Genomic DNA, 17,343 nt, shown 5'->3' with positions numbered 1-17,343 from the left:
AACTGAGTTGTAAGAACGGAGAGTCTTTTGTTTTGTTTTGGTTTTTTTGTTTGTTTGGTTTTTTAAGTAGAGATGGGATTTCACCATGTTGGCCAGGCTGATCTCGAACTCCTAACCTCAAGTGATCCACCCGCCTTGGCCCCTCAAAAGTTGGGATTACAGGCATGAGCCACCATGCCCAGCCAGAGGGGAGAGTTATCAATAGAAGGGAAAACAGAGTCATCACACCAAAAATGCATTAAACAGAGTCATATATTTATTTCAAAACATTAAGTTGACTTCCCATTAATAAATACTTTAACACTGAGTGTAGAAAAACTTGTGCATATTCTATAAAGACAATTTATTAAAGAATCAGAGAAAAAGATAGTTCTTTACCTCTAGGCTATTGATAAAACCATCTGGGAGTAGGAACAGCCTCAGGAATGTTACAGGGGAATTGAGGGAGGGCAAGAGAGGAATTGATAAAATGAGGAAAAAGGTTCTACTCTCCTTTCTTTCCTGGGGCCTTAAAATTAAAAATCTGGAATTGAAAAATATACTTTCACACACATATCTGCTTCAATGGGTGCTGTCTTTCTCAGTCTTGGAGAAGAATCACACTAGTCAGTGGTCAAGTCAAAAATTGCACACAAGTTCCCAATTTTAGTCTAGGTTAGATCACTCTGGTTAATCATAGGGCCACGATGCCCTCAGAACTCAAGCAGGCGCTGCTGCTACTTGTGCTTAAAGCTGAGGCACAAACAGAATATCATTAACTGGAGAACTGAAGATGCTGCGCAATGCTAACAGCTCCTCTCAGGGATTCTGCGTGGCCCTGAGTCCTTTCAGTGCAGTTGTTGAATTAACCCATCATCCAATGAACTGGCTGGTAGTTCAGCCCCTCCACTTCCTACAGCTGCCGGGAGACACATTCACCAGGCAGTTGCCCAGGCCTCTTACCCATGGGGCGAACGCATCTGACCACTTTTTTTTTTTTCTGTAAACCTCAAATGAAACAGAATCTCACAGATGTGGGGTCCCCCTCCAAATTGTAATAAACGTTAGAGAAATGCTCCAGAAAGGAACAAAGGGAGAACCTCTCAGATCAGCCTCAACCCAGGGTGGGATAGGCCTCCTCTGGGCGGCTTCAGGGCACAGAAAAGACCCTCAGCTACTCCTGGCCTCCCCGGGTCTCTTTCCCAGAAGACACAACTTTCCAGGCTGCGAAAAGTAATAGAAGTCAAAACCCTCAAAGCCACCACTGCTCTCGGGAAGTTTTTGAGTAGGATGAGGAAGAAAGAAGAGAGCTCTCCTTCGTTTTGTTACACGACCTCGAGGCCAAGAGCAAGTAGAAGATGGCTGAAGAGAACAAAAGAGGTTTCTTCCTGGTACTATAGATCAGCAAGAGTTTCAGAGAGAAGCCTTGGCTCAGGTTCTGGTGCATTTGAAGATAACCGAAAGCCAAGACTTAGCCAAGGAAGGACACCAGCAGATCAACTAGATAGGCTTTCACTTCTGTGAGTGTTAGAAGACTTTTTTTTTTTTTTTTTTTTTTTTTTTTTTTAAGCTGGGGGAACCTCAGGAATCTCCTAGTTGAATTTCTTCATTTTCCAGAAGAGGCCCTGAGGCCTGGAGAGGGCAAGCAGCCTACTGAGGCTGCACAGCTTGTTATATCTGCTTGGGGGTCATGGAGAGGGGCGGAGGGGCTGCAGTGAGCAATACGATGCAGGGGAACCTTGCGCGCCACGTGGTGAGTTAATTCAGACCCCCCTGCAAATGAAAACTTCCCACCCCTGGGCTCTTTCCCATTGATTTGTCACAGAAGTGGACAGGTCCTGGACTCAGCTTGTCCATGGGCTTCCCGCAGGAGGGGAGGAGGAATGCAGGAGTGTCTTTACTTCCCAGTTCGGGAGGCCACCTGGATGGCTTTGATCCACTCTGTGCGCTCTTTGGCGCTGGCCGCTTGCAAGAAATAGTGCACTTCATCTGCTGTGATGATCTCAAAAAGGTTCTCTTCCTCACTCTTCCTGCCTGGGGAAAGAGGAGAATGGTAGTACACACAGGCATCAGAAAGACCACTTGGTCCACCCTTCTGCAAGCCATGAAATCTCTGTTTTCTTCCTGTTCTAAGGAAATTGACTATGTGGCTTTCAAACATACAAACAAAGTATGATCATAGAATAATTCATTGCACAGTTATATGTATAGTATTGATACAGTAGATACATAGTATGATTGTGTGTGTATATATATTTTTAAGAAATAGGTAAAACACTTAAGGAGAAACGTTTTCTTTCATAGTTTACAGGCAAACTAAATTTCTCACCTTGGTATAGCAACAGTGTTTAATGAGTAACCTCTAACAGTTTCTAATGGGTACCTTACCTCTGCTCATAATATAAATCAAGGATTGCTCCTGATATCTATCTATCTACCTGTGTTTCTGTTAATATAGATTTATATTTATAATATATATTTATTATATATGTGTGTGTGTGTGTGTGTATATATGTTTACATACATACACAAAGCCAAACCTACCAATAGTACCACAAGTATAGCCTGAACTGTTTTTCATCAAGGGCTAAGTCAGAGTTCTGCTGAAGACTAAAAGGCAATAACGTGGTCAATACTGTGACAAGACTTAAAACATCACAAATCAAATAAAGAACCAGCATGCTCTCTGCCCCAAAACCAAAGTATAATTCTAGGTGGTGGGAGTGGAGGTGGGCAAATTCAGGCACAGTTAAACTCTAGGCATTTGCAGTTATGATGTTTTCCTGTCAGCATTTATCATACTACAAACCAAAATGTCAGGACAAAAACAGGGTATGAGATGTCAAAACCACATCTCCCCAGATATACCATTTGTCCTCAGCACCTGAGAAGTCAAACTACACCCACGTGGTTATTCCATGCACCGAATCATAGCTTTGTGGTCTGGGGTCCTCTAGTACAACTCTTTCATTGCTCTTCTTCTAAGCCATTGGGAAATGATGCAGTTTTCCCAGCATTGCTTATGGACTTGCTTGAGGCATCCACAAAGCCATCCAACTCCCCAAGGCCTGGACAGCCTGGACAGCAGTTTGGAGAAAAAAAATAACTCTTGGTTTCTCCAAGGTTTTCAGACAGGAAATTCATTCCTGCTATTTTTTTTTCTTTTCTTTTCTTTTTTTTTTTTTTTTTTTGGTGGGGTGAGGAAGACAGAGTATTGCTCTGTCACCCAGGCTGGATTGCAGTAGCACAATCTCAGCTCACTGCAACCTGCCAACTTCAAACGATTCACAGGCATGTGCCACCACACCCAGCTAATTTTTGTATTTTTAGTAGAGACGGGGTTTCACCAGGTTAGCCAGGCTGGTCTCGAACTCCTGACTACAAGTGATCTGCCCTCCTTGGCCTCCCAAAGTGCTAGGATTACAGGTGTGAGCCACCATGCCTGGCCCATTCCTGCTTATCCTGATTAATTAATTGATTGATTAATGTTGGCCCAGAATGTCCAGGTGTGGGAGGGGAGTCTGAGCAGACACACCTCTCTCACACAGAAATTCATCTTACCATTTGAGTTGCTCTCCACTGAAGTCACCACACAGCCTCTCAAGTGAATTGCTCCCAGGGGATCTTCTGCCTAAAGAAGAAAGGAGTTGTTTGTTATGTTTCCAAAATACAGCATACAGATAGACCTCATCCTCTTGGTGAAAAAGGCAGACTCACTCTGGTATACATCAGGGTCCCCAAAATAAGTAAGAGCAGAAGGAGATTAAAGAAAACTGCTTCCAAATCTAGGGTCCTCCCAGATCCTCCACACCCTGCTTCAGTGGGCCCAGGAGGCTGGATGAGAAAATGCAAGTCAATCTGGACTTCAATCTGGAGAAAAGTGACAGGAGAGGTGGAGACGCTCAGGTCACTGTATCCCACCACAAAGAGCTACATGTTTCCAGAGCTCTTTGGTCCCAGCACCTGATGCAGCAATATAACCATCAAGGGGAAGTCAAATAGCCCAGTGCTACAAGCAGAGGCTGAGCACCCTACCCAGAGTTGTCTTCATGCTTTAAAAGTGGTTCATTTTATGGTGGAAAAAGCCCTCTTCAACAATCAACAGCCCAAATTCCTGGATTTCATACCCTCTTCCAAGTTGATCTGGATGAGGAATTATCACCTTTATGCATATTAAACCATGGACTGATTTAATTCCCCTGAAAATATCAGACTGGGGAAACAATATGTTGAGTTGACCAAATAAATTACAATATAGTGATATTTTGTTCCATCCCTAAGCTTGTACTGGCCTCAGAGGCCCAAGATCTCAGATCTTTGCATTGAAAGTAGATAGAAAAAGGTAGAGGAGAATGGGAGAAAAAAAAAGTGGGCCAGTAAAGAGAAAAAGGGGATATTAACAGAGTAGAGGGGCAATAGGAAGCCCCGATTATAAATGAAGTGGATTTATTTATTTGAATGGATGTAGGAACCACAGGATCTCACCCCAGCAGGGTCATAGTAGTGCAGGTAGGCAGGGTCTTCTCTCAGGATGAACTTCCTCACTTTCCAGTTTTTCCTCCTATGCCCCTGTATCCAGGATCAACATCAAAAGAAAGGATGGTGAATTCCCAGCATCACTCTGCACATACAATACCTACAGAATAATTATTTGCTGAATTGAGAAAAGAAAGAGAAAATGAAATACTAACTCCAGGATAACAATACCCCAGCCTAGGTCTTTGTCAGGGAGATAGTGCTACAGCCAATTAATAATTTGGATGTTATTAGATCAAAGAGGTGGATTAAATTAGTTCTAATTATTATCTTCCAGCTTTAGTATGATATAAGGCAGTATTAAGTACAATGTACTATGTTAGGTAATGTAGGGGGAATAAAGAGGCTTAAGATGAGTTTATGATTTTTTAAGATTTAAAAAATTTTTAAGATTTAAAAAATCTTTAAAGAGTTTATGACTTATGTTGAAATATAAAGTAGCAAATGCCCAAATCAAATAATTGGTATAGATAATGGATTCCAGAAGCATTAAGTAAGAAATGTGTGATTGTGTGTTTTGGATATCAAAGAAAGCCTTATAAAAATCTGCATTTATCCATGTGGGACGCAGGATTTAGATGGGCAAGAAAAGGTGGGTAGGAGGACAATTGACAACACAAGAGCAGAGGTGGGAATGCAAAAGACATACTCAAGTGTTGCTGAATAACACCAGTCTGGCTAGAATGTAGGGTTTGTGAAGAGCAGCAGAGGTAAGGTGGGAAAAGTGGACAGGGATTCAGTGGAAATAAAAGGCAGGGTTTGTTGTTGATGGCTTTTGAGTAGGAAGTGAAAGAATTACAATTACATTTTAAGAAGATTAATATGGTGACAAAGCGCAGGATGGACCAGCTGGCTAGATTAAAGGAAAGCCAGGGAAAAGATAATAAGTAAGAAAGAATTCATTAGGGAAGGATCACAACGATCCAGGCATAAAATTATTAGGAACTAAATCTTAGGTAGCTGCAGTAGGAGTGGAAATGCATGTTGCTAGAACAGACATGACGAAGAAGGAAGAAGAAGAGGAGGAAGAGGAGGAGGAGGAGAAAGGAGGAGGAGGAGGAGGAGAAAAGCGGGAGGAAGGTAGGAGGAAGGAAAGAGGAAGGAAGAAAGAAGAAGAAGAAAGAAGGTGATGACTTGTCCTTTCCCAAAGGAATTAAACGCTGACATTGTCTAGACTGAGTTTTATGGGTGGGATTTGTGTCTTGCTTATCTTTGTTCCCCAGTGCCACAGCGGCTGCTTCATATCTGTTTGTACTTGCCATGAGTTACCAAGTTATTTCCATTAGTGTATAGCAGATTTTAAACTGTCATGGTAAACCTGACTCTATGATTTCCCAAAGAAAATTCAAATAACTTAACTCCAGAAGCCAAAAATAATATTATATTAAAAGATACATGGTTTCTATCTTGCCAATACAAGAAATATTATTTGTAATTTTTTTTTTTTTTTTTTTTTTTTTTGAGATGGAGTCTTGCTCATCGCCCAAGCTGGAGTGCAGTGGCGCGATCTCGGCTTACAGCAAGTTCCGCCTCCCAGGTTCACGCCATTCTCCTGCCTCAGCCTCCCGAGTAGCTGGGACTACAGGCGCCCGCCACCACGCTCGGCTAATTTTTTGTATTTTTAGCAGAGATGGGGTTTCACCGTGTTAGCCAGGATGGTCTCGATCTCCTGACCTCGTGATCCGCCCGCCTCGGCCTCCCAAAGTGCTGGGATTACAGGCATGAGCCACCACGCACGGCCTTATTTGTAATTTTTAAACCACCACATATTGGCAAGCATGTATACAAATTTTCCAACATTTTTCATTGTACTTGTGCTGAAAGCAGTAAAACGTGTGTGGTTTTAGCAAATAGTGCCTCCTTTATAAATCCAGAGGAGCTCCAAGGAAGCTTTCAGAAATAGGCCTAAGTTTTTTAGCAAAACATTTGGTGAAGGAACTCATTTCCAAAGAACTTTCTACTTCCTGAGGGATGGAGCTGGAACCCCTGCAGAGTCATATGCAAGGACAGAAAATATTCCTACCTGCTATATCATGTCCAAAATGGCTTTTGCAAAGCATAGCCTTCCAAAAGTATACATTGCTGCTCTTTGCCTTAAGTAATGTTGCCCTTCAGAATAACGACACTACAGTTGCCACCCCATACCATTTCCTCTTCACTGACAGACACACGTATCATGCTGTATTGTGCAATTGCTGGACAATCACCAACTTATTATGAGTCAATGGAAGAGGAAGGCAACAAGAGGATGTGAAATCATCAAATGTTGCCCAACCACCATATTCCCTTTAAGCCCTCACTGACATCACAATGTGACACATTGAAGAGTTGGATGTTAGTGGTACATTTCTGTTCATCTTTCACTTAATGAGTATTTTCTAAGGAATATTAAGAAATGCTTGTATGCCTTGGGTTTCCAAGAGTTGCCACTGAACTGTCAAAGTCATTTACTTATATTTGACTTAACTAGCTCCCCAAGTGTTCATTGTCTATGATAAATCAAGAAGGATGCTGAACTCTGCAGCAGATACAAGAGAAGCATATATAACACATTGTTCCTCTCCCTCAAGGAATCTAAATGTGGTTGAGAATTAAACAAGCAGATACTTTATTCATTGTTATAGCAGAAACAATTACATAAAAAGGGATTATACTGAATGTAATCTAAGATCATTCATCCTCAAACTTGTTGCCAAGTAAGATTATTTATCCTGAGATGAGAAAAGTGGAAATAATGGGGCAGGGGTGATGGCCTCCTGTTGGCCACAGCTACTTCCCATCTGTGAGGTGTGGAGCACAGGTGTCCTTTTTCATTATAACAAGCCTTCTATGAGGTTAATCCTGGCTAACTCCCAGTAGCAAACACAAGGGAGGCTTACTTTTGGATTTTAAAACAAAGTTTTAAAATGCTGAGAATTCCCTTGGGTGATTTTGATGTAAACCATGGTTACTAACCACTGAGCTAGGAGATTAAAACATCAAGGGGAAGTGTCCATTCAAATTGAAAAGGTTTTTCCTCCCCATCCCCTGAAAAAAAATAAGATTCAGAGGAAAGAATTTGTAAAAGAACAAAATTCCTGCATGAACATAGATTTCTGTTTTCTTCACATATAAAGGAAGCTTCTAAGAAAGACTATTTAACTTGTATACTGATAATAGAATAAATTCGCTTTTAAGAAAAAGGCTGGCTCAGTGGTTCTCAGCCTTGGCTACACATCAGAATCAACTGGGAGCTGTAAAAATCCAGAAGCTCTGATTTAATTGGCCTGGCATGCAGTTTTAACAGTTCCCTGGGGTATTAAAATGTGCACCAACCAAGCTAGCTAAGGCGAAATTGTACCTATCAAAGGCCAGGCAAAGGAAGGCAAAGGAAAACACGTAAGTTCAATCCTTGTCCCTATTGTCTTCAAAATACATCCAGGCACCATTACCCACACACAAGTTTTGACCATCCCAGGTCTCCTACTGGGCTGCTTCGCTGAGACATGGCTCCAGTCCAACTTTACTCTTTATTAACCTTCTTCCTTGGCTTTCCAAGAGCCCCATTCTAGATTAGGGCTTGTCCAATCAACTAATTCAAGAAATAGCTGATAACAATATAGAATGACGGAAGAAATCAACAAAATAAGGAAATTCCCTCCCAAGTTACTCTTCTTGCTTAATAGCCACATTCCAGCACCTGCAATCAAAGAACCAGCAACATAGGAATGTTTGTCAGAACCAACGAGAAAGCAACAGCGGGCAAACTGTCCATGGGCAACTGCCCGAGCCTTTCCGGTATAAGGCTGGCCCTGCCCCATGCCGTTCCTTTACTCTAGCCAGCTGGTCACCCCGTCATAAAACATATTACAATAGTCCATGAATTCTTTATAAATCCTTGCCATATGTTTCTTAGGATACTGTTCTCTTAAAACCTGATGTGAAGGTAATTTTTCCATTCGAATGTCCCACTTCCCCCAGTGAAACTCAAAATCCATACCTATACCTCCTTTCAGCTAGCCCAGCCCAGAGTCCCTCTTTATAAATGTAAATATGGGCTCTTCTCTGGTTCTTCCCTCCTTGCCCATTCCATTAATCACTAAGATGGACATTCAGAGTCCTAACATGAAGTAAATCAAATCCCCCAGTCCCATGGAGCCTATAGACAGTACATGGAAATCTCCTGATGGCAACCGATTCTCTCCATTATATACTGAGCAGCGCTTTTAAGGCAGCTCACAGTGCAGCCAGAAAGGCAAGACCTTGGTCCTGCAAAGCAGCCTTGGCCTCTAAGATGCCTTGTACTAGTATCAACTAGCTTCCCCCTGAATATTCTCATGTCTTCCTGCGACTTCCTCCACCAGGTGCTGGCCCTGGCTTCCTCGGTCATCTTGGCCCCTGTCCATCTCTTACTTCTTGACATCATATGCCTTGGCACCTGGTAACCGACTGGGGCTTCTCAGCACTCCCCAGCCCTTGCCTCCAAGACTGATGGTGGCCTGTACCTTTGGACACCTGGACATCCCCCCAGGACTCTGTCCATGCCCTCAATCTGCATTTGACTTTTGCCTGCTGTTCCTGTGAACTGGCCTCTGCACGCCCAGGTTTCGGTCTTGCTGTGCCCTACCCACAGACTGGAATGACTCTTTTTTGCTCTCAGTGGTGTACTCTGTTCCTCTTCTGGGCGTGGCCTGTTCCTGTTTTCCTGGTTGTTTTGAAGGCAGGAGGGACAGGTAAAATGGAAGTACTTTTACCATGGGACAGCTTTGTCTTTTGAATGCCATCTCTTAGACAATTTATCTCCTCCGGCCATATTTTTCTTGAAACATCTTTTTTTCACTATGATATGGATAAAAGAGGCATTTTCCTACTTGTAGGGACATCTTCTGCCCTGTCAAACTCAATCTTCCTGACCTAAAGCCACTTTGATATCTACAGAGCTACTCATCCGTTTTTCACTCCGTGAGTTTCATTTTCTGCTTGACTATTAACCAAACAAACCAAAAGTCACTGGGTAACTTAGAAACAAAAAGGACCTTGTAAAGGGAGAAGGCTAGACAGGAGCAGTGGTGGCCACTCACCTGCTTCAGTAAACATCCCTGCTTGATAATGACCCCTCTGAATTCTTCTTTCAGAATCACGTCATCATCACTGGAATTCTCTTCAAAGAAGAACCCACTGTCTGGCTGTTGGGAAATCAAACAGCAAGCTGACTTTGCCAGTCTTTGGCACATTGCAACTTGAGCCATCTCCATTTCCCCTTCCCCTCCAACCATAAGGGCAGCCTCCTCATTTTCCTCCATTCCTGTGTACATCCCGATCTGAACTTCAAAGGTCCTTGATAAGTGAGTTTCTCCTCCTCCTTTTACTTGTTTCAGGGACTGTTCCTTTCTTGCCTCCACTCAGGTGTGATTTTGTCAATATCCTTTTATTCTGGAGGGTTTCCCAAGCTGTATCCTAACTTGAGCTCCATCTTCCTAACCAGGCACATGTCTGCCTTCAAAGCCTTCCTTCTCTTGGGATATCATAGTCACATCCTTGAAAGCAGCGCAGGCTAATTTCTCATTCGCAATACTATCACCAGCTCAACATTTGCCACTGAGCCCCCTCTTGAATAAAAGTGAAAGCCCATGTCCAGCCTCTTCCCCTAAGGTTATGAGGGAATTGGGACTTGCTCAGCAAAAGTGGATGATGAATCAGACCGAGGAAGAGGAGCCACTGTGATGGGTATTTTTAGAATCCTGCATTGAAATGGCTATAAATGACCAGATCAAAGGACTGAAGAAAAAAAAAAAAAAACAGAGACAGACTGTGGAACTTCCCCTAAAGTGAAATGAAACTCTCTAGGGTGTTCACTTCATGTTTATAAGAAGGATGGTTCTCTTAGGCAACTTCCTAACTTCTGTGCTCTGATCTAAAATAGAAACAAAACTGCCAAAATCCCCCAAGAAATCCACCATTGCTGAATTTCTCAGGTGGCCTAAGAATAGGTTGACATTGTATAATACAGTGTTTCCCAATCATGGGTAAGCATACTGTGGGAGGTACACAAGATGACTGCAGGAAGTGACATCCATGAACACATTTTTAATTCAGAGTCACGTGTTTTAATGTATATTTGGAACAATGCACCTAACACATCAAACCTGTGATTTATAGCTTCCCCTCTGGAAAGGAAGCTGCAGGAGGGTGGGATTTTTGCCTGTCCCCCCAGCACACTTGTCTACATGGCTATATCTTCTTGTCTTAGAGAATGCTTGCCATGGACTAGGGTCTAAGACAGTTTTATAAATGAATTATTGCTTAGAATAAGAATAGATAGTTGGGATGCAGAGGCAGGTGGATCACTTGAGGTCAGGAGATCGAGACCAGCCTGGCCAACATGGTGAAATCTTGTCTTTACTAAAAATAGGAAAATTAGCTGGGAGTGATGGTGCATGCCTATAATCCCAGCTACTCGGGAAGCTGAGATAGGAGAATCGCTGGAACCCGGGAGGCAGAGGTTGCAGTGAGCCGAGATGATACCACTGCACTCCAGCCTAGGTGACAGAGTAAGACTATGTCTAAAAAATAAATAATAAATAAATAAATAGATAGGAAACAATAAACTTTAAAACGTCCATTAAAACTTTTTTTTCAAGTAAACAGTAGTATCCTTTTATAATAACAAATTCACTTGGACAGGGCGAGTGTTGTGGAGAGGGCAGCTGTTGAGTTGGGAAATGCTGGTATAACAGAAGCTCTAAATGGGCCTGGAAACTTCAGGTGTTCCCTTGTTCTTCCTGGCTGACGTCCCTACCCACTGCCTAACAGCGCTCTGTAGATGTCTACGACCCGAAATCAATCTAGGATCTGCTCAGGGCAGCCTCCCTTACAGGAAGAAGAGATGGGGAGCTTTTCTTACAAAATAGTAGAAGGCATCAGGGTTGTCCAGGAAAGGGTTTTCAGCAGTTCCATCCACTGCACTCTTGGACATGTCTCCAGCAGGCTGCAGATACCCCTCATTGAGCAGCGATGAAGCGATCATGAGGCCTTCCTGGCGATTCCTAACAGACTGGTTGGATACTAGCCAATCAATGACACAGTTACCTAGATGGGACAAGCACAGGGAAGGTTAACTCTTTCTTACCAAAGAACAAGCCCCTGACAATCACCCCTGAACTGACTCCAGCGCACCCACAGGTCTGACTTGTCTTGTCTCCCCTGTTATTTCAAGAAAGAGAAAACAAAACCAGTGGGATAGATACCCACTAGAAACAAACAAACAAACAAACAAACAAACTATGTAAAGGGTTTTTAAGAACATCTACATGCTACTTAAGAAGAAACACACGACCAGGTATGGTGACACCCCTGTTGTCCCAGCTACTCTGAAAGCTGAAGCAGGAGGATCACTTGAGCCCAGGAGTTCAAGACCAGCCCAGGCAACATAACAAGACTGTATCTCAAAATATAATAACTTTAAAAATAATTAAAAAAAAGTCTTTGTCAAAAAAAAAAAAAAAAAGCAACACATGCATCAAGGAAATGGGTTTTACTAACCCACTCACTTATCCCATTAATGAACAAACATTTACTGAGCACCTACTAGATGCTAGGTACTCTACTGGGTGTTGGAGAAATTCCCTCAAGGACTGTAAAAGGGCATGATGGGTGTAATAAATAAGTCTTGTAACAAGTACTCTGCTTTAAGTCACGAGACTACTATCTAATCTGAAGGTGTGAAAGAGGTGGAGGAGGTGAGAGAAGAGGGTTGTACATGCACCATCAGGAAAAGATTCATACAGGAAGTGACACTGGGCAGAGGCTTAAAACATGAGTAGGCGTTTGCCAAGCATATGAGGCAGGATACAGAGGAACCAGCACAGGCTGAGGGGGCAGCAGTGTGAACAGATGCACTCAGGCATAAAGCAGCCCCATGGGACAGGGGAGGAGTTGGTGGAAAGAAGGCAAAAGGAAACAAGAGGAGGAGGGAGGTGTAGGGTGGGTGGGGAGAGCTTTGATGGCACAGTAAGAAATTTGACTAATGGGAAATCATTGCAAGTTTTTAAATAGGAAATAATGTGATGGCTATATGTCCTAAATGAAAATTTGATGACATCACCTGCACTGATTGTCATGCCTTTGCAGAGTCTAGCAGGGACCTTGAGAAATCATTTAAGCAACCTTCTGCCTCAAGAGATGATTGCAAAGAGAAGAAAATGAAATTGACCCATACTTTGGATTATTAGCAGGTTACAATGAAGCTTTGTATTAAAAACAGCACGTTTGTTCTTACAACAAAAAAATGATAAATATTTGAGGTGATGGATACACTAATTACCATGATTTGATCATTGCACAATGTATATGTGTATCAGAACATAATTGTGCCCCATAAACATGTACCATTATGTGTCAATTTAAAAACTAAAAAATAAAAAGCAGTGTGTTCCTTAAAAATGTAGCCAACAAGGGAGTCAACATGACAGCCTGCCTGTCCTGTCATCCAGGCAAAAGCAGTAGGGATGCCACCCTCAAAACAGGAGTGACAGCAGTTGGATAGCGAGCCTTCTGTGAATTTCATGTATGAAAGGCTTTTGCTCACTTTTCTTTCTGCACAAGGATAAACTAAGTGACACTGTATTTCTTCTTTCTATCTTCATATCAGCCTGTAAAGAGGCAGGGCAGTAAGTGCAGTCCTCATTTTAAGGATGAGAAAACTAAGGCTCAGGGAATTTGAGTGATCTTATACCAAAGTCACAACTACCCTGGGCTGTCACTTTTCAATGTTTCAACCCTTGCATCCATGCCCACTCGGTGAGGCATGCTGAAGCCTGAAAGATAAGTTTGGTCTAGTCTCCCAGTCGTCGGACATTTAAGGTCTCCCATCATGTGTCAGCACTGCTGGGTCCCAGGCTCTGCTGCAGCCTTCATCTCCCAACCGAGGCCACCTGACTCCCCCATGAAGGCTCCACCCATAGAAATGTCCAGAATCCACCCTGACCTTCAACAAGAGGGATTCAAGAGGTACTAACCCACTTGGAATCTTAGGGATTACAGGCCACTTTCAGTGGCCAAGGCAGGCAGATCACCTGAGGTTGCGAGTTTGAGACCAGTCTGGCCAACATGGTGAAACACCATCTCTACTAAAAACACAAAAATTAGCCACAAAAATTACAGATGTGGTGCACATCTGTAATCCCAGCTATTCAGGAGGCTGAGGCACGAGAATCATGCTTGAACCCGGACAACAGAGGTTGCAGTGAGCCAAGATCGTGCCACTGCACACCAGCCTGAACAACAAAAGTGAAACTCTGTCTCAAAAAAAAAAGAAGAGGAAGAGGAAGAAGAAAAAGAAGAAAGAAAAAGAAGAGGAAGAGGAAGAAAGAAGAAGAAGAAGAGAAGGAGGAGGAGGAGGAGAAGGAGGAGAAGAAGAAAGAAGAAGAAGAAGAAGAAGGAGAAGGAGAAGGAGAAGGAGAAGGAAGAGAAGAACCCCTCCATAAAAACAAAATTCTTGTTGGACATTTTAAGCAGCCAGCATGGGATTTGTCTCGACAGGGCTCCTGTTTCAGGGAATGCTCAACAAAAAAGCAAAACTACCTAGAAGAAAGGGACTCCTAGAGAAAGGGGCTCATGTGACAAAGATGTGAGATATCCAGGAAGGAAGAAATCCCATTCCCAACCTCTGTCAGGGGCTAGATCTTCCTGTTGGCCTCTGACCACCTTTAGGCTACAACTATCACCTGCAATTCCAAGTCAGCCAACATCAGAGGCCATTAAACCAGGTCAGGGCATAAACGGCTTCCACCAGGATAGGTGTTTACCCTGGCTGGCCCTTCCTGAGTGTGTAAATGCACGAACTTGAACTTGAAACCTTGCTTGCTTGGATGCATAGCCCCTGCCTTTTCCTTTCTACCTGAAGATCCTAAAGCTTTATTTCAAGACTGACTTATTGTGGCTACTTTATAAATGCAATGATTATGTTTCTCTCTCTCTCTCTCGTACCCAATGTGAGGGAATTTGTACTCCATTAGCCTCCTCTCCTCAGCTGGTAGGCCTTGGATCACTCCTTCAGACCTTCAGACCCAGGTAAACATTTTAGTTCATCAAGTGCCAGTATTGACCTGGCAGAGTGGATACAACATCAGAGGTGGCCAGAGCAAGCCTTGGAGTGGGATCTGCTATGTTTGTGTCTATCAGAAGGAACGGATAAAGAGAAGTAAACACAGAAAATCACCCTAAGTCAATGGTTTCTGGCAGTCGAATGGACCTCCTGGTAGATTTCCTGGCAAACTTCTGGCCTCCTTCAATGCATTTAATGGCCTTCTTGATATCCCGAACCCAGGCATCTCTCTCCTCCAGGAAGGCTGCCTGGAAGAAGTGGTCCTGCTGTTTGGTCGTAGTGATCTTAAACACAAACTGAAAATCAAAACATGTCCCATTAGGAATGACTTATTTCAAGGGCGTTGGGCCCCTCATGAAGCAGAGGCCATTGGCCTAAAACTGTTCTGGTCAAGAGAAATCCAAATGCCAGGGTGGGGTGTGGGTGGTGGTGAGAGGGACCAGCCCAGGGAGCACCACCCACATTGTAGGCGATGCTTGCACCAAAAGGTGAGTGCCTGACCAGGGATTCACGGCAGCTCGTGATGTCAACTCACCATCCTTTTGCCAAAATCCTGACAAGGGCTAGTCAGAGTGCTCCCTTTCAGTGGGATCATTCCTTTGGGGGTGTTGTCACTTTTCTTCTTATAGAATTCAATTCCATCTTCTAACAGTACAACCCACATGGGTTTCCACGTATTGAACACGCTCCCCTGCAATGACAACCAAAACAGCTAAGATGGGCAGGGCTCTTTGCACGCTGTATTTTCTTCCTAACAGGGAAGATTCTATTTTTACTTACAGTTGGTTTCTAAAATGTTTTGTGATATCATCTCTGTTCCTTCAACACAAATCATCTGAAATCAGTGGCTTCTTGGGGAGCCATTCTCATTTCTACTCCCAGTTCTTTGCCCAAGCTGACCCCACTGTCTGGAATACTCCTTCCCAACTCTGCCATCTCCTCTTTCTCCCCTTGCCTAACCTCTCCCCATCCTTCAGGGCTCAGCTTAGCCACCTCATTGATGAGGCTTCCCAAACTGCACAGACCCACCCTGATCTCAGGGGTGCCTCCTACTTTTCTAACTGAATGTGCCACACGTCCTGGAACTTTGTTATATACTTTCTCATATAGTTCTTTAATTGTCTTCAGTATGGTTATCTTTCCTTCTCCATGGCAATTGCACTATCAGGTACTTTCCTTGGCTCATGATACTGAGCACACAGGGGATGTTCATTAAAATAGTACAAAAGAAGATCATTTCCCAAACTGCCAAATGCTAGCAGCTATCACATTTCATTGAAAAGAGCAACCAGTCCTTCTTATTGTCTACTTCATCCCCACCCAAACCCTTTCCTGCTATGATTTCCCCTGCACCTTCCTTTTCATGCCTGGTTCACACCATTAAGAACCACAAAGAAGCCACCTCATAGTAACATTCTCAACTCCACTATGTGTAAGAACTGCCGGCAGCTCTTGCTTCCGAAACTACATCTTACACATGATCTTAGAGTATAGTTCTTTTTTTGAAGTCTTTATTTATTTTTACATGTTTAACTGCCTACTTTAAGGAGAAAAAAACACAAAAATGATAATTATTGGTGTTTGGTTGGAAGGGTTTTATTTTTAAGGGTTTTAGAACATTTCAATCCTTGGGAGAGTTAGTCAGAATTGGAGAAAGAATTAAATATCCTAAAACCTAGTGGTTTTCAAAATATGGCCTGCAAACCAACTAATCTGACTCACTGAAGACAGGTATAAATAAAAGCTGGTTTTACCCCAAATCTGCCTTCACTTATAAGCTCTGGCAACACTGCTGAGATGGCTGGTTGAATCTTAGATGATCTAGCTCAAGCACTATCTCTCTCTCTCTGTTATTTTATTTTATTTTATTTTATTTTATTTTATTTTATTTTATTTTATTTTTTTGAGACATGTCCTCTCTCTGTCACCCAGGCTGGAGTACAATTGCACAATCTCAGCTCACTGCAACCTCTGCCTCTCAGGTTCAAGCGATTCTCCCACCTCAGCCTCCCAGGTAGCTGGGATTACAGGTATGCACAACCACACCCAGCTAATATTTGTGTTATTTTTTTTAGTAGAGACAAGGTTTCACCATGTTGGCCAGGCTGGTCTTGAACTCCTGATCTCAAGTGATGCTTCTGCCTCGGCCTCCCAGAGTGCTGGGATTACAGGTGTGAGCCACCACTCCCAGCTGGCTCTATTGTTTTCATACTGCCCACACTTGTGTAAGCCACTTGCCCTCTCTAAGGCTCAGTTCCTAGCACTAAAATGATAAGAATGACTACCTCCGAGATTTCTAGCACATGTGAAATGAAATAATTTGGGTAAGACTTTATAAGTTCAAATGTGCTCTACAAATGAGAGGTTGTATTATTAAATATCTTCACAGATGGCCATGTATGAATGTCTTCCATGCTTTGAGTTTCCAACACAATAAACAGCTGCTCCTTCATCCTCGCTATTCTCAGAAAAGTGATAATGAACTGGCATCACTATCATCCCAATGAGGAAGAGTCAAAAATATTTAGCCAGTTGCCATGTGGAGTAATGAATGGGAAAGCTGAAGGCTCTGAGGATCTGCATGAATGTATTTGTGAGGAAACACACCTCCCTTTGGTTTCTCTTCTGGTGGATTAAGGTTTGGGGTTGTGAATAATCCAGCCTGCCTCAGACTTGCAGGCCTCCTCCATGATTGTATGACAAGTCTTACAATGATGCTTGAAGTATTTAGGATGCTTCAATGT

At 42.9% G+C, this 17,343-nt stretch overlaps 1 protein-coding gene across 1 annotated transcript; it reads right to left on the bottom strand.

Moving 5' to 3' along the window:
• Positions 1-234: 234 nt before the first annotated feature.
• On the bottom strand, positions 235-17,052 carry PLEK (pleckstrin). Its single transcript, XM_030921403.1, has 8 exons — positions 16,987-17,052; positions 15,135-15,311; positions 14,714-14,895; positions 11,399-11,606; positions 9,576-9,680; positions 4,465-4,548; positions 3,541-3,610; positions 235-2,013 (listed from the first exon to the last, which is right to left on the bottom strand). Exons 1-8 carry the CDS (start codon positions 17,050-17,052, stop codon positions 1,877-1,879), a joined length of 1,029 nt encoding a protein of 342 aa, XP_030777263.1. The 3' UTR covers positions 235-1,876.
• Positions 17,053-17,343: the final 291 nt, after the last annotated feature.

The sequence above is a fragment of the Rhinopithecus roxellana genome, chromosome 17 (assembly GCF_007565055.1).
Source record: "Rhinopithecus roxellana isolate Shanxi Qingling chromosome 17, ASM756505v1, whole genome shotgun sequence".
In the NCBI taxonomy this organism is placed as follows: Eukaryota; Metazoa; Chordata; class Mammalia; order Primates; family Cercopithecidae; genus Rhinopithecus; species Rhinopithecus roxellana.
This window is presented reverse-complemented; position numbering and strand designations above follow the sequence as displayed.

Excerpts from the sequence above, each read along its gene's own strand:
- PLEK (XM_030921403.1), bottom strand. The coding sequence starts at position 17,052 with ATGAAGGAGCAGCTGTTTATTGTGTTGGAAACTCAAAGCATGGAAGAC. Across the intron at positions 14,896-15,134 it reads AGGATTTTGGCAAAAGGATG|TTTGTGTTTAAGATCACTAC; the intron begins GTGAGTTGACAT and ends TTTGATTTTCAG. Across the intron at positions 2,014-3,540 it reads AGTGGAGAGCAACTCAAATG|GCAGGAAGAGTGAGGAAGAG; the intron begins GTAAGATGAATT and ends CTCTTTCCCCAG.